The 22,325-nt window shown below is 39.1% G+C and overlaps 1 protein-coding gene across 1 annotated transcript in view; it reads right to left on the reverse strand.

The window, feature by feature from the left end:
• Positions 1-22,325, reverse strand: part of rims2a (regulating synaptic membrane exocytosis 2a) — an 88,627-nt gene that overhangs the window by 63,337 nt on the left and 2,965 nt on the right. The window contains exons 2-3 of the mRNA XM_061289416.1: positions 10,831-11,041; positions 1,212-1,501 (exon numbers count right to left, since the gene is read on the reverse strand). Coding sequence (XP_061145400.1) covers positions 1,212-1,501; positions 10,831-11,041 — 501 coding nt within the window. The remainder of the gene's footprint in view (positions 1-1,211; positions 1,502-10,830; positions 11,042-22,325) is intronic.

The raw sequence follows: 22,325 nt of genomic DNA on the forward strand, positions 1-22,325 counted from the left end.
ATTATTATATGTGCAGGAACGACGGGATGTTATCTTTAGTAGACTTCTCTGTGACACCTTTAGTGGACATCTGTTTCAATTATGCCCATGAAATGAATAAAAAGAAAAGCCTCGCCTCATTTCACCCAAATTTAGTTGGCATTTGTACATTTGGTCCGCAGCAGAACTTTAATGTTCTGTTTAACTATTCTTTAACATCCAGAATCAGCGCTATCTCAAGATTCCCTAATTTTCGAAAATCCTGTAACTGACAAATTTCTTGCATTGCAATGCGAACAGAAAGTGACTGATAGATGTTGACGTCTACCTGAAATTAGACATCTATTGTATGCAAATATGAATTATGTTAAGTGGTTCTACTCCAACGCACCAAATTTTCTTCATAAAGACTGTTGTGAAATGCACTATATAGTAAATAAATTTGCATTGTACTGTCCATTTGTACAGAAGCATAATCCCATTATTGAAGCAGACAGCACTGAGATTATACATAAAAAAAGATTCTGGGTGATTCGTACTAACTGATACCAGACTGTAAGCACGTATGATGAGCAAACGAGGAGGAAACACTTTGTGAAGAATGTCTACTAGAATGAGAACTTTGGCAGAAGAAAGAAGAAGGAGCCACCATGTGGACATGTGCTGCCTTACATGGTACCAAAATCAATACCTGAGAGCCCATGCAAGTGTTCCGTTAAAATTTTACCCATTCTCACTTTCATCCTCAAAAAAACATCCGTACATAACTAAGTTGAAACCCTAAAGCATTATGAACTGGTCAGCAAGTTAAAACAGAAAAACAGGTAAATCTGTGATCTTACTTGAAGAAAAAAAGACAGAGAACATTCACCCTCTATCTGCCAACAGTACATCCTCCATATTTTTTTCTGATACGTGTGAGTGGGTTGGGCTGTTGAAGAATTGCTGAGAGCTACTGTATCTGTCTGTGTCTCCTTTACAGGTCTCATGGGCTCCATGCACAAGCTGTTTTATATGTGGCGTCTTGACTTGCTTGCAAGGAGACACAGCTTGAGTCACTGCTCTGCGCCAACCTCACACACATTAGCGCTAGCATTAAAAGTCTTCTGTTCTTTATGCCAGACAACTCCACGAAGCATATAATTATTTTGAACGCATCTAATAAAAACAACTAAAGAATATATGATCAATCCCACATGCATATTGCAATTACATGTCATTCTGAAACTAACCTGTCTATGGGTGCATCGCCATGTCCAGAGTACCTCAGAGAGCCGTTGTCAAGGGACGCCTGTCTGGGCAGGAGCCCGCCGTGACGTCTGCTTCTGTCTGACGTTGGTGTCAAGTCCCCTGAGGCACCCTGGTAAGGGTATAGTGACGGGTCCTGCAGTTTGGCCTTCTTCCCCTGCGGCCCGCCTTCAAACACAGCCCGCACCTGACCAGGCGTCGAGCCATAAAACCACGCCCCCGATTTGGTGAGGATTTCTTGTTGTTTTCGGCACAAGTTGCATACCCACATCACCTACAGGAAGGAAGAGGAGAAATATTAGCAATGTGGGAGGGAGTGCACAGCAGCAATAAAAACTCTACACATTCAAGTTCAAATGCCAGGTTTTAGCCATGTTAAAATAATGACAATCAATTGTAATAATTTAAAAGTTTTAATGGAGAAAAATAAACACCTGAGGTAATATTCAAATTTTTGTTAAATGGGAGTCAGCACACATCTGCTACCATTTCAAGTGCCTCTGATTAACCCCAAATAAAGTTCAGATGTTCGAACAGGCATGAACATGAACATGAAGGGTTTGTGCTAACATGGGCTACGTTTAAATGGACGTATTTATTCAGATTACAAGATGATGATTCCGCTTCCGAAATCCTTCACTGTATGTATGGTGTTCTCTCTGTGATGACCCGTGTTAAGTTTGCACCAAATATCTTATTCAGTGGAATTAAAAATATAGAATTAGTATGTAATTATGCCCAGAATGTACCCTACATGCATTTGAGAGATTATAGTGTGTATTTTTACGAAATGCAGCAGAGCTTGGCTGTTTTTCTTTGGAAGTCTAAGGCTTCTGTTTCGCCTCGCTTCCCCATAGCCCAACTATAAAAAGAAGGGAGATTGCTACATATACTAAAGAGCCACTACTTGCCAGAAATTCCTGCAACTCCTTCACTGTTGCTGTCAGATTCTTGGCAGAGCCGTTTTATTCTCATCTTTTAATGACTTATGAGGGAACATCCAGTTCTTGGAAATGTCACTGTCGTACTATATTTTCTCAACCTGATGACATCATTGTATTTCAAAAGTATGACTAATGCTTTGGACATTTTTGAGTACCCTTCCTGACTGATACCTTTGAACAATGAATAAAAACACTACTAATCAGGGCCTCTTTAAAACGGTAACAGCAGTTTGTTGACTCCCATTCAACACGGGATTGAATGTTATTGGTTAACCACATTATCTCAGTTATTTATTTCTACTTGTGTCTTATAAAAACACTTTTCAGTTGAGCTTGAGAGGTTACACAGTACATTAAGGGTTTAGGTTGGTCAATTTTTTTTGTATCCAAAAATCATGGCATTTGAGCAAGGGTACGTAGAATTTGTATCCCGTATGGTACATTGTTTATGATGAGCTGTAATGGAATAATCTGTGAACATATGCTAATAAATTGTTTACAAAACAAAGGCATACACCATCGTTGATTGGTAAAAAGCTTTTCAAATCCAAAAAAATCGACAGTCACATGATGTGACTACTTTTTACTTTGTAAATCAAAACACAAGGTTTTCACCCCACTAAAACAAAATTAAAAAATTGGCCGTTGATTATGGGAAAGATGATTTATTTCACACATACAGCAGCCTTTTACAAAATTAAGAAAGTTGTTATTTTATTCATGTTTAGGAAATTTTGCGTCTGTGAGTCTTCTGTACATCTCAGAGCATAGCTCTTGATCTTTCTTAAATGAAAACTTTTGGTTGACTGCAGAGATTCGGGTTTGATCCCGTGCTCTGGCCTTCCTGTGTGAAATTTACATGTTCTCCAGCACGGCTGCGGCCCTCGTGAAGATAAGCGGTTCAGACAATGGATGTATGGGTGATGTTTTTTTTGTTAAGTGCTCTAAAGACTAGAGAAGGTTTTTACTGCTCTGATGCGGCGTTTTTATTTGCTCTACTTTGCAGCTACAACGTCCAGCTAACCACATTAGCCTCACAAATCAAACACACACACCAGGTCCCAGTATCTTCTGGTGTGAACAGTCAAGTGACCATATCTATACCACACCAACTTATCATGAAATGTGTCTGTAAAGACAGGAGAAAGGAAAATGATTGACAGGCCATGCGGCCAGTGGACTAAATGGAAAACAGCTTTCGCTCCATCCTTCACCCACACAAAACACACACACACACAGAACCAAAACCGCCCGTCTTAAAAGTCTCAGTGCTGAGTCAGTGCATTACTGTTATTAGCGCAAGCAGGACTTGAATGCTGCCTCTCTGGCTATCAGAGCTGCAAAGCTGAATTGGCATCAGCGATACAGATAGGATCTGTATGTAAAGTGCAGTGGTCTTGCCAAATGATTTCCTGTAATGTCCAAATCCTGGGTGCTGGTATATCATCAATACAGTACAGTTGTTGATGTATTAACAAGCTTTGATTTCTGACTAGTTGACAAGATGTAGAATGAGCGATGTCCCTATTTGTGTTTTGAGTTTGACTGTGCTTGTACCGTGATCTAATTTACACTAATAAACTATGGAATCAACAGCTTCATACTTCTGCATGTTTATTTTATATATTTTGGACTTTGGGTTAAATCATCTACCAGTTAAGCTCATTCAACACTTAAGTTATGGGAATATTAACAATAATGTGCAGATAAAGGAATCATACTGCGGGCTGACCCCTAGCTGAAACAAAGTTATTACATAATGCAGCAATCAACAATGACAAGTGATAACAGTCATATTTTCAATTCAGACTCTTACAGACATTATGTACCACCAGCCTTTGTGATATTGACACATTTGTGAACAGCTATCAAAGTTACAGATAGGCTATAACAGTAGTGACACACAATGGAAGCTGTGAGGCTACAAATTGTGCTTAATGCGTCTCAGTGGAGTGTAGTCGGCGAGGCCGTGACTGCCTTTAACCGAGGTCATGGTCAGAGTTCTTCAGTCAAACGTTAGCCATCGGACGAGGTAACACCCACTCGCCACCGGGGCTAGTTTTCTTCATTGCTGAACCACATTGAACTTTTTGCAAATCATGTGAAAACTGAAAACATGAGTGAGAAAATTACTTGTCACTTCTGTGGCTCTATAGAATCACAATGAAAAGCAGCATGGGAATTTCGTTAGTTGGTTTTTATTTTTTAATTATGACTTTCTTCAGATTCAAGTTATTTCTATACACCACAGCAGAGGATGTTGGTAATATCTGTCAACTGTGGGTTTGTGAAGACCTTGGAGACTTTTCTGCGATTAAGGGCTTTACAAATAAACTTGACTTGACATTGTGCATTCTTTCATTGACAGAGGGGTACCAACAATTTTGTCCATCTATATGTAAATTGCTATTTATTTCCTAGATTGTATATGTATTTTCAAATGCATTGAATTAAAGATGAAATACTATACTTTTACGTTTTTTGTTCATATCCATTGGGTCGGTATACAGAAGCGAACATATGGTAATGGCATCACTGCGCCGACACTAATGGACCTGACTGTATATAGACACATAAGGCAAGCGCGTACACACACACATGCACGCGCACACACGTACACACGTACACACACACACACACACACACTCCCCTTCATATTAACTCTCCATGGATGAGTGCAGGAAGGGGGTTGGGGGCTGCAGCCCTCAGGCAGGGCCATTTCTCCTTGTGTTTGCACATTTCATAGTCATTGAACCTGCAGCTAAAAATAGAAAGCTAAAAACCCAAGGACTGCCACATATAACAACCACTGCATCATGGGCTGTAGTGTATACCCTACAAATGAGTTATATATGATTATTGTGAAGTTTGTACAGTAACGACTGCACAAACAGCTCATTCTGATTGTAGAATCTATAGTTCTGAATGTCATTCGTTTAATAAATAATGTTTCAAACTGGTATGAGCCACATAAAAACCTAGAGTAAAGCTTCTTCTTATGCTGTCTTTCATATTTCTATTTCTGAAGGTTTAACATTTCAGCGTGAGAAGCAGTGAAGAGCAGTGAGCAGCTCCTTGTGGCCAATAAATTGCACTACAACATTACTTCACATGAGGAGAGTGAATCAGCAGAATTGCTGCAGGTATTCACTGTGTGCTCAGGTTGACAGCCACTTTCCGTGTCAAATCGAATCAATAGCATTCATTTATTTCTATAAGGGAGGTTAGGTATTCATTGCCTTTTTCATTTCTTTTCTCTTGGCTAGACTTAATAAATGCCAAATGTTTTCCTGCTGAAACCTGATATGGGAAACATGACTTTACCAAAAAAATAATTTCAGACAGACTTTCTGACTGATCACTTTACATTGTTCAATAACTCTCAGTCCTCGTGTTAATGATTGATTCTTATACCTGTCAGTGACTTGCGTATACTGTAATCAAGAAATGTCCCAACAGCGAACGTCTATCAAGACATTTGTTAAGTTATTATATTACTTAGACTATACTACTGTATTTTAATTACGATTAAAATGACTATTAATACTAGAGTAATTGCAATAACTATACCTAAATTACTATTACTGTACTATTGTATTGTAATTACTATTAAAATGACTATTAATACTATAGTAGTTGCTATTACTATACCTATATTACTATTACTATATTGCTGTATTTTAATTACCTTTAAAGTGACTATTGATACTATAGTAATTGTTATTACTACTATACCTATATTACTATTACTATGTTGCTATGATAAGTATCATGCAACACGTTAAAAAAATTGTAGTCATTATCATTAGTGCCATATTAATCTAATTAAAAAGTCAGGAAGAGCAAGTATCACACACTATAGTGACCGACAAATTTGTTGAGGGAGATCTTTGTAAAAGTCCCAAAAATAATAACAAAGAAGACAAGAACAAAGAAGTGAGGTTAAGAGTGGAGATGGCCAATGCTGCAATATTGATGGGGCATTAAATGAGCTGTCATAGGTATCATATTGCCTTGCCGTATCTCTCCTTTACCTGCACCGAGGGGAGCTGAACGACTCATTAAAAGACTCATTGTTCAGGGAGTGGAGCCCATCTCAGACCATCCGAGGCTGGACCGCGCCCAGACTGAGCTGCAATCATCAATAAGGATAGGAGCTAATACACTCCAGAGAAAATTATTGCCACAGCTGGGGAAACTGCAGTCACTTTATGGTGCTGGTTCAGCCAATGAATAATGAATTTAAAGGACTAACATTGTATACAGACTGCCCAGGCATTTTTGTTACAGGACATACCTGTCCAAACATAAATACTACAATTTGTTATTGTTTGTATTTTTCTGTCAGTGAAATTAGGCTTTTGTGGCATTTTCAAGAGCAAAACGTCTCCATGACACTTTTAGAGGCACTGCGTGTGCAGAAGATGAAAATAAGGCAAGCTGCAACATCCACATGCTCCAACGGTGGCTGCACGTGGTGAATTACATTTTAATGAGCTTCTAATTTTAGTGTGTGCACCAGCAATAATAATAGACTTCATGAATATTTATGTGCCCTGTTTGAAGCTCAGAGACACGGGAATGAGGTGGGAATACATTTACATCATTGTACATGTGAATATGTGCTTTACTCACACATCCCATCAGTCTCCGTTTTTTTCATGCACAGGTTTACAAGTTTCAAAGCTTCAAATAAGACATTAACACATGAACAAGCTGCTCTCAATGACCGAAAGCAACTATGCATGCATGCGTAGCATCAAATATTAAAATGGTCACACTCGCTCGCTTACCCATTGTGGTGCTGAGAGAAACACAGAGTGTTCAATTCAATCACTCCGTAAGGCGGGCTGGGCTGTCTGCAGCTCTCGTAACAAACAAACCAGCTACTCCGACCTTCAGGACCGCGGACAGCTCCAAATCCAGACGCCAGCTGCCGGGAGCAGTGAAGGTTACACCGGACACTCGACCGGCCACATCCGCTCCGCTCCGATCCGACCGACAACACCGCAGTCTCTGCCCTAGTTTCTATCAGTCCAAATATTGAAGCTGCCTGACTGAAAATAAAATATTTCCAGCTGCAGACGATCCGAAATAGCTGTCGGGACTAGTCTGCGAGAGAAGCATGTGAATCAAGCAAGAACCTGCCAAATGAGGTTGTGCATCCCATCACCAGTGCATTAATTCATCCATGTCTCGGTCAGCCTGCCGTTAAACTCCATCCTGAGCTCCATTTACTATATGCGGCAACCCCCTCGATCCACCAATAAGACAGAGCAACATGGGGGCGCTGAATGCTGACTGAAAATGTTTCTGCTCCCGTTAGGCGCACTTTGGCATTTGCTGTGTGCTGTGACCACTCTCGTTGGCAATGCAATCAGAGTGCATTTTGTCCTCAAATAACTGCAAGAGGATGAAGTCACGGGGACAAAAATATGATGTGAAGTTGCAGGAATGATGCAGCGTTCACGTACAATAAGAATCATTATTTTCAATTTCATTTCACTCCCAGAATCCAACTATATACGGCAGTAATGCCAGGTCACTCCCCCATATATTTCTATGCATTTTACAACAATGCATTTCAGCCATTAAGTACTTCTACAATTATTGTCCGATTGAAACGATTACCACTTTAACATATTCCAAACATTCACACCTTGCAAGCTTTCCTTTTCTAATTTAAAAAAAATTACAATTTTTCCACAATTCAACATTTTTCTCACAGCAAAAATCCTAATTCTAGTGAGACATGATACATGAATGTACCTAGTTTTTACTTCTTACTGAAAGCACAACACTTTACTGGTCATATTTTTTGTATGTATTCATCTTTACCCATGAATAATAATAATAAATATCAAGTGGAAATGGAAGTCAAAGAGGCAGAATCTAAAGATGCCAATGAAAAAACGAGCATAGTCTTGGATCACATATGACGTGAAACTTGGAGAACATTCCTGTATACCAGACAATTTGGTTACCATGACAGAGTCCCACTAATTGTTATATTGTTGATTACTCCATAAAGTACTGTATGCCTTTAAAACTACATCAATCCATTCATCCATTTTCTGAACTGCCTTTCCTCACTACAAACATTTAAATACAAAAAAAAATTCATATTTCAAATTTCAATGTGTTCCTACTGTATGTTCAAATGGGTCAAGTAACTACAATTCCACTCAAAGTTCACTCATTTCAGATATAATCTAACAATGGGATGAAGAAAAAAAGAAGGCTTGGAAGTAGTGATTTCAAGAGTTGCTTTAATCACAAATGATTTCCACCCTGGAGACTGCTGTAGGTTCCTCAGGCTCTTTTGAAGCCACATTAGAGGAAGCATGAGAGAACTGGTGGTGAACTCCGACCACCAGGACATGCAGGCATTCTGAGGTCTTCAAAACATTGAAACAGTCACACTATAGCAAAGGTTATAAGATTCCAAATGTCACTGCTTCCTTGAATTCTTTTAAGCAGATTTTTTCTGTTTTTAGTTTGATAAAATGTTGTCAAATTTGATAGAATGGTGAGTGTAGACTCAAAGAGCCTTCCAATTCTAAATCTACTATATCAAATTCCAGAGCGCAATTGCACTGCTTGCTGCTGACTCCAGACATAGACTCAGACTAGTAAATATTCAATGCTGGTTCAAAGAATGAGATCTGCAGTCGTCACAACAGCAAGAGTAGAGTAGCACTGTTTGATAGCTCATTTGCATATTATTATACAAAAACAGTGAGTGTTCCCTTATTATACTTGATAGATACAAATCAGAAAGATACATATCTATTTATAAGTGGCATTTTCTGCCATTATTGGATGAAGCCATTTTATATTTCAGTACGTTGACATCTCAGTAATATACTTCAATGTTTATGCTAAAATAAGCTATTTAATGGTTAAAAAATGACCACAAGAGCGGTGCTAATTTCCATCGGCAGTTTTGATTCGCTATCTTTACTGTATAGTTTCACTTGATAATATACATGGACTCTATGATCATGAAACAATTACATAAAGAAGCAACAATAACGAACTATCCCGTGTGTGTGTGTGTGCGTTTACAGGCATGTGATTGCACCAGACAAATGATGGTAGAATGTCAAGTCTTGTTCTGTTTACGCATTTCCCAGGAGTTGTAGCTCCTTGTCTCGGTACACATCAACTCATTCATGAGATTCTATTTTGTACAACATCACATTAATATTTAACACTAGCATCCACAGTGTGTATTGATGGTTGACCTTGAGGGTAAAAAGGCCATAAGACTACTTAGCGAGAGGTGTCATTGCCTCTATTCACTAAGTGGCACTTCCCTAGGACCATGTGCCTACCCTCCAATTAGCCACGGCCAGCCGGCGGATCTCCCGACTACCCTCTAAACAGAAAACAAAACATCTTTGAGGGTTTTACTTGCTGCTGCAAATATTTGTGTTCTTTTCTAATAGGCCAACACTGTAAACTCAGGTTTAAGCAATATTCGTAGGCTCAAGGCAAATAGAACAAAATGCTGGTTAGAACTATCACCATTATAAAGTTTCTCAGATCATTCCACACCTTGCTGCGACATCTGTTCATCTATACACTACTAAAAAAAATGATCACACATTATATATTTTTAATCTAATCGCCAGTATGTTCAACACTATTTCCACTCTCCATTATAAAACATTTGCTTTGTTGAGATTAAACACCAGTGATAGTTCTGATTGGGCATTGGGTGATACACTCACACAGACCGCCGTATTCAGATTTTTATGTTTGTTGGTTTTAATTGTTTCTGGCTGCTGTATGTGCATGAGTACGTCACAGGAACAACAACGTTTCAGACACACTCCCAGCAAATGAAATAAAGGATGTCGCTAACCACTTTGTCCTCCTGTTGCAATGCCATGAAAGCAGGAATGCAGCAAATAGATAGAAAAGAGGAAAATAAAAGGGGAGGAAGAAAGAGGGAATAAGTGGGCAGTAAGAAAGATTGTCCTGGTAGCACAGCCACATACTCTAACAGCAATTAGATTGCACCGGTTGGGATAGAAACATGTAAGGCCAGGATAAAAATTTAAACCCATCAAATAATGCAATCTTTGCCTTCAGTCTGTTTGGGTACATTTAATTGAATCATTAAAATTTTTAATAATTTAACAATTAAAAAATGAGTCGTAGTTCCTTCCAGTGGTGAAATACAGTTTAAGTTACACTCGGCATGAATCAGTGTCTTGTGGTACGTCAACACGCTTCTCGAGTATAATTTAATAAAATGTGAGGATCTTCATTCGGCGGCAAAATAAGTTGACTGTGATTACGCAGACAACGACAGAGAATAGCCTTGCTACGCGGGTCTGCGAAAATACTACACCTTAGTTAAACCCGCCCTTGCACAGATTCACACTGCAACTTGCGCCAGACTTTCACTTGGCACAAAAATATGAGCCCATTGTGTTAAGAGTGAACATAATCACAACAGAAATGTTGCAGACAGTCTCTTGTAGAGGGCAAAATACTGAAAAAGATTCATCACTGTGAGAGACACCACTGGCTCAATTCCCAGATTATGATTTCACTGAGTAGAGCGGAGAGAAATGTTCCTGAGGGCAGGACATCTGTATGTGTGTCCTTATAAATAGATAGTTCCAAGCATGCAAACCAGCATTACCTTATTTGACCGCAGAGACACTCGTCCTCCGCACCGAGCACAGAATTTTGTTTGGCAATATGAACAGAGGTGGCCACAGCCATCAGCAAACTTGGTTTTGTGGCATATCCCGCAAGTTGGAGCTTCGCTCTTCTGTTCCTGAGCCTGCTTTGTCTCATCACCCATCTTCTTGACCTGGTCCTTGTATGACTCAAACTGCTGGTGCAATTTCCTGTGGGTAGATAGGAGGACACATTAAACAGGTCTAATAATACACTAAGTTCAATTGAATTGGAGTCTTGTTTGCCTGTGCATCGCCAACCTGAAGTAGTATTGCATTCAGAAAGGTGCTTGTAATATACAGTATTGAGTCCTACATTCAACTATCAAATTGATATAAATAATATATATGATATATAAATAATCAAGTAAATACTAAATTAATAGTATAAATTGATATAACCTTGTATTGGTGATGATGAGATTTTATGGACACATACTGCACCATATTCTACAGATTGTCAGAGAACAGACACGCACTGGTGGTAATGTATATTTATCACATCTGCCTAGTTGTGTTACCACTTCTGTCCTTTAGATGGCCTCCTACTGATACACAACACGTGATCTTTTGCAGAAGATGCTGAACTCTTGACACGTCCTCAGAGGCTACTGAAAACACATGGGCTCTTCACATGCATTTTGTATGACACACATGTCAATTGAGCGTCTCCTTAGAAACTAAACACTGGGCTGACTTCATAATAAGGCGATTAGAATTGGTTTCGCCCCACATATCCCCTGCAACATTCATTAGAGCTTGTGAATTATTGAGTAGCGCTATCCTTTTACCACATACAGGTCTGTGTTTGAGTGAAACGTGCTTCCTTTACCCTCCGCCAGTGCTTTGGAGTCTAAGTATAGCAGCCTTCTACACTACCTGACGAGTAACTTGTGTGCGCATGTGCATGCACGCTTTTGTTTGTGTGCATGTGGCATCAAAAGATGATGGTGAGCCAGCAGCATGCCCCTCGTTGCACTGCGGGATTAGAAGTGCCGCAGCCTTTGTGTGATAAACAAGACGAGATTAGTGCGCCGCCTTGTTCAACAGAGCTCACTAAATCTCATTTGATGACAGAAGGTCTGATAACAGGGTGACGATAACTGCTCTGCAAGTTAAATGGCCAATGTCCAAGAGGATCAGAGACGACCGACAACCTTGTTTTTACTCCATCTGCTATTTCATTCAAACATCCGATGCCTCCTGGCACTTCACCACCAAATTTTAATACTGAACAATCACACATTACAATTGGAATATCATCTGATATCCTCTGTGCTGGCGATATTAATTGTCAGAGTGGTATACTTTTATATTATTGTGTATTATGTATGTATTGTTGTGTATAATGTATGTATTATCGTGTAATATTATGTAGAGCTTCAATTCATCCAACTGAGAGCGGTTTCAATTTTGTCATGGATAGAGCGGCGGTTTACATGCCAGATGAAAATGCTCGTAGTTCCCACTTAGTTGTCTGAGAATTTTTTACGTTAGATTACATTACTATTTGTCTCTTTTCTTGACATTTGCGTTTTGCTGCAGTCTTCATTTCGTCTCTGTAAGAAAGTAAAGTTCCTTGGATCCCACATACCAAACACACAGAAAGGCCTGGACGTCTTCCACTGAGCACACCAGGGCTTAGTAGGATAGCTGAAATAAGTCAACAAATATGCAGTGCACCAAAATCAAATGTCCATTTTAGTGGACACAAAGAAATAGGCTGGGACTTTGGAGGATATTATACTGATCGATTAAATTACCATCAATTCCCATTAGTTTTAATAACTGTAATTTGAAGTATTTCCCAAACACAAATTGTCACACTAAGGTAAATTTACCTGAAGCCTGCCAGAAATTTTTCACGCTTTTGCAACCCTACATGTGTTGACTGGCATGCAGTCTAAAGTATCTATTATTACTATTAAAATGCCTTTCACTTGAGGTCAGTTGGGATGGGCTCTTGCTTCATGAACCCCTGAATAGAACAAGTGGTATAGAAAATAGATGACTTGCTAGGTTTCTACTGCATTGGTTATCTTATTTAGCTAAACGAGAGAACTAAAATACGTATTGCACTACACACATTTCTCATTATAATGCACCGCTGTTCCACATCACTACACAGTATACAACAATAAATAAACATTGGTAAATGAATACCTCACGTAGCGTACTATTCTGTCTTTTTGATTAGATTGTACAGGTTTGCCTAATGAGTACATTTCCGAGAAAACGCCAGAAGAAAAGAGAAGGAGACGTTGTTGGTCCACGATGATGAGGCTTTACTTATTCAGTCAAACATGGTTATATGTAGGTGACTGTATGCTGCTCATTGTAGCAACCAATTCTAGCATCATCGGAGCTCTCTTACCTCTGGGCTGTGCCCCAGCAGGGACACGCTGCCAGTAACATGAGTCTCTTGTTTGTACATACTGTATGGCAACTGCTATAAAATGGATGTTTATGCTGCTGCGTTGCGGTACTCTGTCTAATTAATAATGCTAAGTGACATAAGGTTAAAAAACAATTATTATTTTAATAATGGTATTATTTTAATTATAAAAAAATTAATATATTGGTGAACTAAACAAAACCACATTAATTATTCTCATGATTAGGACATGATTAAGAAGAAAGATTTGCTTTGATTAATTGAATGCTGAATGTGGGAGAGGACATTTGATTTCTTTTACATGTCATTAACAATAAAACTTACTTAATAATTACAGATTTAAAACTTATTTTGTGTAATGCACGCTACACACATACCAAGTGGACAAATTTACGCATTTCTCCATTAAATCTCAAAATATTCTTTCACTGTGCTATAGTGTGTCTTTAGAGGAATATCAATCTCAAACTTTGAACTTGCTCAATATTTACAACCGCAAGTCTTTATGTATGTGGTCAACATGGAGTTCTGCCGGGTGGAATGGATGTGTAAGGGTAAACTGCCAATTGGAAAGCAACCGGAAATCTGTCAAGGACCCCAAATTGATAGTCTAAAATATATTGATAAATTATTTGTCCAGATCCCTATGTCTTGGTCGAGCTCCCACTTCGACCAAGGAGAGAAAAACCCTCGTGCCATCCCTGGAGTTAACTAATACAACTAATAAAGGTACACAATGACAGATGGATGTATTTATGAAAAATAAATCCATTTTGTTAAAACACTAGAACTGTATTGTACTGTGTGGAGTTGTATGGTTATGTCTGCTGTGAGTTCAAATTGTGTATGATCTATTACTTACGCGTCTGGCTCGGGCTCCTTGTCATTTTGGGGCTTTTGCTGTGGCTGAAGAACATTATTTACCAGCTCAGTGATCCCACTAAAGGGAAACCACCTGTTCAAATAAGCAAATAAGCATGACAGATAGAGCGCAGCTAGTCATCACTTGAGAAAACAATCTAGCCTGCGAGGTACATTAAGAAGCAGGGGTGTGATTTCCAGGAAGTGAACAATTCTTGGGAACATTCACTACAACCAGAGTAGAGAGAGAAAGAGAGAGAGAGAGGAGGCCAAGACACAGCGGAGAAGCAACTAGGGTCCTAAAACCAGCAATAGTTGAATAGAAATCCAGAAAAGAGGAAAAGCTGAAACGAAAAAACGCTACAGCCAGTGGAAATGAGAGCAGGCTCAAATGCTCAGCTGAGGAAAGAAGACACTATAGGGGTCAAGATTGTCGAAAAAATACAGTAGATTTGTGCACCCACAGTATAGAAAAGTAGCATCTGGGAGGAACCAGAGATTGTGGTCCAAGGCTACACAAGCCAGTTGCAGACAACACACAAGGTGAGAAAAACAGACAGATACGGGGAGAAGGTTGTATGGCTCGGATTTTTAACAAGAATGCTGGCAAGGAAATGGCATTGTCAGTAATGTCATGGAAGTCATCTGTTCCCTCACTGCAGCAGTTGCATTCCATGAATTTAGCGACATTTATTTCCTCCTCCTCTGAGACACAGGGGACAGAGCCACGTGAAGCACATAACACCGAATGACAAGCGTCAAAGACTATAGCACTCTGGGTAATGTAGTTTACTTACTGTGCTGACTGAGGCTTTGGTTCTTCTTTGATCCTAAAACATAAATGAAAAAAAGGTGCACAACTCAGTGCATAAAATGCGCAAATGGATGAGGAAAACACAAGCAACAAAAATATAAAACTGGTATAGAAATGAAACGTGACATTAATGATGATCCATAAATAATATATATGATAGCAATGTGGAAAAGACAATATGGTGATGGTCATGGGAATACAATAATGAGCTTGGGGGGGTGAACAAATATAGGCGGATCAAATATTTGGGAAGAACAAGCCAAAGTATCTAGCAAGAAGAAAACTTGTGTGATACCAGAGCACTGCAAAATACAACAAAAATACTTTTGGGGAATGAAAGAAGAGTCTAATCTTTCATTTGGTAGTTTTTGAGTTCACATGGCCATTCATTCATTCATTCATTCATTCATTCATCCCACTGCCGAACCACTTATCCATAAAACCTATTCTGTGAGCCTTAAAAGCGTTTTCAGAATGCTCTAAATGTTCTTATCATTTTAACAAATGAGCCGCAAATCAGCACACAGCATTTAATTGTTTTACAATGATGAGAGTGAGGAGAACACACAAGAGAAGATATAGTCAGTCCTGTTTACCCATCAGTCTTGCTGCTGTGTTTCCAGGTGAGCCAGTCCATATTTATCCTCTCACTGTGTTCTCCCAGTGACGTACAACGTTGTTCTTTATTGATCCCATCAGTCTTGTCTCTGTGGTTGTATTACAAGCCTCATATTTAACTGATTGAGCCGCCCTGCTGCCAGCATGTCGACTGGAAACCAAGTGTGAGGACTCTTCTAAGCACGATCCTCTGTGTACCCAGGTCCCACGTGTGTCCTGTAATTTACTGAATGGGCGTACAGGCTAGTGTGGGAGCAGGGTATTATTTGCCATGCGGCAGTGACATGACTGAGTGTAAAATTTCACAAGTGATGTAGTTGGTGTCCTGACTGCTGAGGAGGGCAGTCAAAAAACAATATTATTTTTCTATTTGGTTTGAACCAGTTCTGACTGTGTCTGATGCTACACTGCTCTCTAGTGGACACATGGCCTGCAAAACTAACAATTCCACAGCAAATATGAACAGAATTGAACAAAATATGTGTTTGTGTGTACACAAAGTGAGGTTTATCTGCACAATCCATCCATCATATCATATGGTTTATATATGTATATATACACAAGAACCCATCCTGTAATCATAAGTCAGCACCAATACAGCAATAGACAAGCACCTAAAACCATCTCAAAGCAATTCGTGTTTTGCTTTTGTCAAGCTATGAGTGTAAAGGTATAATACTGCACAGTGCACACAGCCAAAAAAATAATTTTGACGCATTGATGTTCATAACACTTGTGGACAAAGATGCTCATCAGCAGCTGCAACTAGATAGTGCAAAAGCCTGTTTTAACAATTTCTAAGCAAATTCCGACTTCATCTTGGCATCTACAACAAACACAGTCTGTGATAAAAGATCTCATGCCTAACGCAATGAACCCTGAGGGCCCTCTGCGTCCACCACAGATTGAGTGATAATTGGATCATAAGGGAGTCATTTGGCTCAGTGGATAAATACCAACTACATACAGTACAGTACATCATTAACATAGCCAGTCAGTTTTGGCAGGAGATGAAGTTAATAACAATCCAAAATCATTCAGAGGCAAATGACCAACAGGGAAAAGTCTCAATGAAGTCTGTTGAAATATGTGAACTCAAAAGTAAATACAGTGCAACCTCAATTTATAAAACTCAGACAAAATCGTAATGTCAGTATGTGGCAAATGCCTCAGCAAATCTGAGAAGACCTCAGCGTACTTTCTTATACCTCACTTAGTCCTACAGTTGCACATTTATTCTTTTAATTTCTCCTTTCTAATTGCAACACTGAAAAAGAATTACACTTAAACCTAACACGTGCACAATGACACATCAGGCGTTTTCATCCCTGCCAGAGTTCTTGTGACTTTCAGTCAAGAGTTAATTGCCAGGAGCCTCAGAGATGAGTGAGCAGAAGGAAAGTTGAAGATGGATTAGCCATGAGCAGCAAATTGGTTAGTTTCTCTAGTGTCTCCACTTGTTATAAAACGTAGATTGCTTTATTGTTTTACGATGAGGTTGACTTGTCTTTGTGCAAGAAAAGCGTGCGCATGATGCAGCGGCAACTTAACTTTACACCCTTTATACACAAGATGGTCAAAAGGTCACAAAAAAGCACTTGGAGACTGCCTTCCATCCCGATCATTCATGTCTGTGCACGACCCAACCCCTATTGCATCACCAAAATTATCTAACACTACCTGCACCAAGAGTTAATTAAATGTGGTTCAAACCGGCGTAAAACATAACGTAAGATTGTCAGGTGCGCCAGGCACAAAGACTTCCGCAAAAACCAAGATAGTAAATTCTAATGTATGTTCAGGTAGTAAGCAAAAGTACTACTTTTCATCTTCATACAGGTCATGCTGTTGACTTCTTTGGCAAAGGGAACTGTAAAAATGATAGGCTCTTAAGTGGGGTGGCAAGAGGCTTCTTGGGGTGGTCAATGGTTTTTATAAAAAAAAAAAACATTTGACTTCATAGGGCACACTCATCCGAACAGGTAATTTAACAGTGCACGAGTCAAACCTCCTGAGCATGGACTGGGATTCAGAATGCTGAACAGAAGCTGGCGACTGCAGGTTTTTTGCACAACAGGGAAGTGGTTAATCTGTTGCCATATATAACTAAAATCCATCTGTTTCCTCAGATTACTTGCCAGGATTAAAAAAAAAAAAAAGCTCCTTCATGTCTTCCCTTAGATTCCTAAATTCATTTGTGTCGTTAGTAATTTGTCCATCTCCTATTGCATTTTAAAGTGGGCAAAAAATTAGAAACACATTTGTAACATTTGGCCAGATACAATTATATATGAGATAAAGAAAATCACACCAGCCATATTGTGTATAAGCATGATTATGCTCTTGCTTGTTTTGATGACGGTTGTATAGACTTAAATGTCAATCGTCTGTCTTTATTTTTCATCCTGACGGATCAGCACCTTTTTTGGTAAAATGCCAAAATGACAATGTCACACACTAACGTCACACCTCTGCTCACTCGTGACTGAATAATACCTCTGGGAGCCAGCCTTAAACCTACCCCCCCCCCCCCCCCCCTGCACCATCACTAGGGTCAGAAAGTTTACATTAGCCAGATATAAAACTGCAAAATTCAAACAGAGACAACTGACTCAAGTAACCCTCTACGATTCCAGCATCAAATGACTTCACAGGCACCAGTTCTGTCCAGTCTTGTGATCACCCAATTATTTCCGGTCTCATAGCCAGCAAAAGTGTTTGCTCGCGGGTTTTGCCCCATGAGACAATCTTAGAACTGAAGCAACTTGGATTTAAATCCCCTCTAACACATGTAACCCATATTCAAACAAAAACACACCCACAAAAGTATTGCACAAGTGAAAAGAAGTCGAATTTGATAGCTTTGAACATCTGGAGATAGTTTAACTTGACTGCAGGAAAGGATTCTCTTGCATTAGCTGTCAGGCTGCACATGGGAAGCCAACAAACCAGATGACACAACAACAATTAACAGCAGTTTACCTGCTTGGTAAATTCTTTAACAATGTTCAGCATGCCAGCAAAGACTTCATAGATTATATCATGCGGAGGATTTCGGTGGCTCTGCATGCACCACTCCTACCCCTCCACCCTGACCTCATTTCACTTTGAAACAACCAGGTGGCGCAACGTGTGGCGCAGTGGGATGAATAATATTACGGAATCAGTAGGAGACCCTCCATCAGATTTTGGTCGAAAGGCATGATCCTGAGATGACTGCATCAGCTCTCTTTGGCCTTCAAACCAGATAATGGGGATGAAAAAAAAGACCTTTTCTGTTGTTCACATAGTGGATAATATGCACACATTTTAAGCATACATACATGCAGACTCTGGATCTGTGGAATGACGCATTTTATGCATCAACAAAGTTACATTCATCCCAAGGCAGGGTGAGAACTCGTCCAGTGTGCAGTATGTCTTCATGTAGGCTCCGTGCTGGTGCCTTTGTATGAAGTGTTCAAAGACTGGCCATATACGAGGCCCATTTCTTTCTCATCCCTCCACGGCAATCAGTTTTGTAATCTACCTACCGCAGCATGTACTCGACATGCACTATAAAAACGTAATGTTACCCAACATCAAATCTTTTTTGCAACGTCAAAGAATTACGCAGTTTGAAGCCCTTGAAAAGTGGAGATTACCATAAGCAAACGCGGAATTCAAAATGAACCATGAATGCTATTATGATGCAATAAATACAAAGCATAGTTTCCAAAAATCAAGTAAAAAATATTGATTCAAATCAAATACTTATTTCAATAATACTATAATAATAAAAACAAAGGTAATTTTATTTCAATAATAATGAACGAGTTGGAAAAATGTCAAAGGTGTTCATTTGCATATTAGATAGCTGTGTAGCCAGTGTCTGTGTTTGAATCACCGGTTTGCACCTGCTTCAAACAGCCTGAATGAGCACAACACAGACAGACACACACATGCACACATGTATACACACACACACACACACTGAGTGAAAAGATTATAGAGCTTTGTGTAAACTACCGCTAGTAAATAAAGCAGCTCTCTGACTCACACAGCCAGATATTTGGTTGTGCACCTGTGTGTGTGTTTTTCTATGTAATGACATATGCCCAAGACACAGCAATACAGAAAAAACAATATTAATGAGTCTTATTATATCAAAATAAATATATGGTGTCATACATTAATTAATGTTATCGTATACATCGATCCTCAAACCAACCTCCTCCCTGTTATGTTGCACCCCATTAGCCTTGGGGTCTGTTTAGGGATGGGACTGGGTATTATTAAAACATTTCTGAGGAGGGGCCAACCTGAGCAAACCGAGAGTTCGATGGAACCAATCGGGAAAGATCGGACGGGACGTCGTGGGAAAACAAAGAAATCTTTTGAAATAAAAGCTTCCAGTGTCATCAGCTGGTGTGGTTTTAATTTGTCTATAGTTATATAAACTAAGTTAATGCTGGATTCAATAAACTGCTGAATCTTCCTCTAGTAGGATTGTTATGCTATGTACTCATATTGACCAAGATTCTACTGAAAACTGATAACTGATAGGGTCTTGTTAACAAATTACTTCTTGTATCAAGGAAATTACTTTAGTGGCCGAATTATTTATTTGACACAATGTGTTTACTGATAAACTATTTTAGGATACACAGCATTTAGCAATGGGATGGATTCTAAAACTCATTCACACTAAAGTCAACGACTTCAAGGACTTTGCATCTACATATTCAGTTGTGTACATGGACATGTTTGGATAAAGTAAATTGAAATGTTTTTTTTTTTTCCAGTGTACAAAACCCAGAGTTATTAGTCTGTTCCAATCTAACTGGTAAGAACTAGCCATGTATTCTGATTAGACGAAAAGCTTGCAGAGGTTTTGTTTCTAACCCTAAAGAAAATACAAATCATAAACCAACCCAGAGGGGATTATTGCAGAAGAAAAACAATGTTTGTTGTGTTGAAATTAGATTAGAATTTTCAATTGTTGGGTCATGAAAAAAAAATCTGTTTTACGTTGAATTAATTTCCAACGCTGGTTTTGAAAACAGACACATATGATCCTTCAGAGGTTCAGAATATCAATCAATGAGAATGCATTTTTCAATCATCTCTTTAAAGACAAATAAAATAATTAGTAGGCATCTACTATATCCATTCCAAGTTTTTACATTATTTAAAAAACACCTGCAGTCCTCTGAAAATGAAAAGTTTATCATTACAGCAAAATATTCATTTAATTTTTGCCATTTTACAGCAAGTCAGAAGGGACACGAGGTCGTATCATTCCCAAGAACTTGTCAGCTGCTTTGTGGCCTGAACATGATGCTTATCTCAGTGATGGGTGAACAGCACATAATGTGTGCAGAGTATTCCGCTCACGTACAAAAAGTCAACTCATAACCTCACTACTCAGAAACTGAAAGCGTATGAGTCACCACTTTCTAATAAATATGGTAAACAAAATAGTAGAAGGGGGGTTCACAGTGCAGATGTGTACAAACTACAACTAAAATAATATTGATGTCTCAGGGAAACGTTAGCATGGCCTCTTCACCAAGGAGAGTGTCGTGCTGCACGAGTTCTATTCTCACCAAACAGTCGAAATCTGCATTTTTTTGGCCGAAAATGCTTCAAGTCAGTTGATTGAGGTTGACCTAGGCATTATTATTATTTATTTATTTTTTACAGCGTCTCTTGTTGAGTGTCGCAGCGAGCTGGAGCCTATTCTACCTGACTTCAGGCTGAAGGGAGACCCCACACTGGACTGGTCGCCAGTCAGTCACAGGAAAAAATAGAGACAGACAAGAACTCAGTCAGTAAGGTGCGGTTCGGTCAGTCAATTAACAAACAGTACAAAGTGAAGATGTACAGTATGTGGTTTACGGGATCCTACAGTATGTTGTAAAACACTGTTCATGTCCAAAAAAATTATAATTTGACAGTCATGTTTCACCAAGGACATTTTAAACTGCAGCACCAGGGGCAGGAAAATCCCTTCAAAGTTTGTTTGAGGGATAAGAGCCTAGAAGAGAATAGATTCTATGCTGACGAGTGCAGATGTTATTTAGAACAAAGCCTGCGAGACAATGAAGTCTGATGTGGCAAGCATGCTATGGGAGATGGCTGATGCTTGTCAGTGGGGACTGAGGCTGTCATATCAGCAGCAAGACCTGATAGCATCTCAGACGTCAATGTCTCTCCTCTTGTTTTCTCTTCTCATTTCCTCGACTCGCTGCTATACTAACACCAACAAACTTTCCATTTGCCTTTTCCTCTTCTGTCCTTTCCTTTTCTTCACACCCTTCGCTCCCACAAGGAGAGCTTAATGGGTATTTAATCAGGGCAAAACATAATCAGTATGGAGCTTCTGGTTAAGTTCTATTTTAAGGGCAACAGATTCTGTTGAATAAAATGGACCGTGTGGGAAATTATTGACAACATTATGTTTGACACAGCCTGATATATCCTATCAATTTGGCTGAAAATCCAATTGTCAAAAAAATTATTATAAGCACACACAAGACACATAGGTTTACACTTTTCCACAATTTTTCTTACCATGCAGATATATCCATGATCAGTCACACATTGCAGATCAAACTATTACATATTACAAGTTTTGTATAATCAGTAATTATTTTCTTCAACAATAGTTTTCCATGACATTTTAATGGCTTTTGCAAAACCGTTTGCTTAAGTTCCAAGAAGGAAAATCGGAACGTTTGAAACTACTGACAATTATTGATCCAATTTGTCATGTTTTAATTGCA

The sequence above is a fragment of the Syngnathus typhle genome, linkage group LG10 (assembly GCF_033458585.1).
Source record: "Syngnathus typhle isolate RoL2023-S1 ecotype Sweden linkage group LG10, RoL_Styp_1.0, whole genome shotgun sequence".
NCBI lineage: Eukaryota > Metazoa > Chordata > Actinopteri > Syngnathiformes > Syngnathidae > Syngnathus > Syngnathus typhle.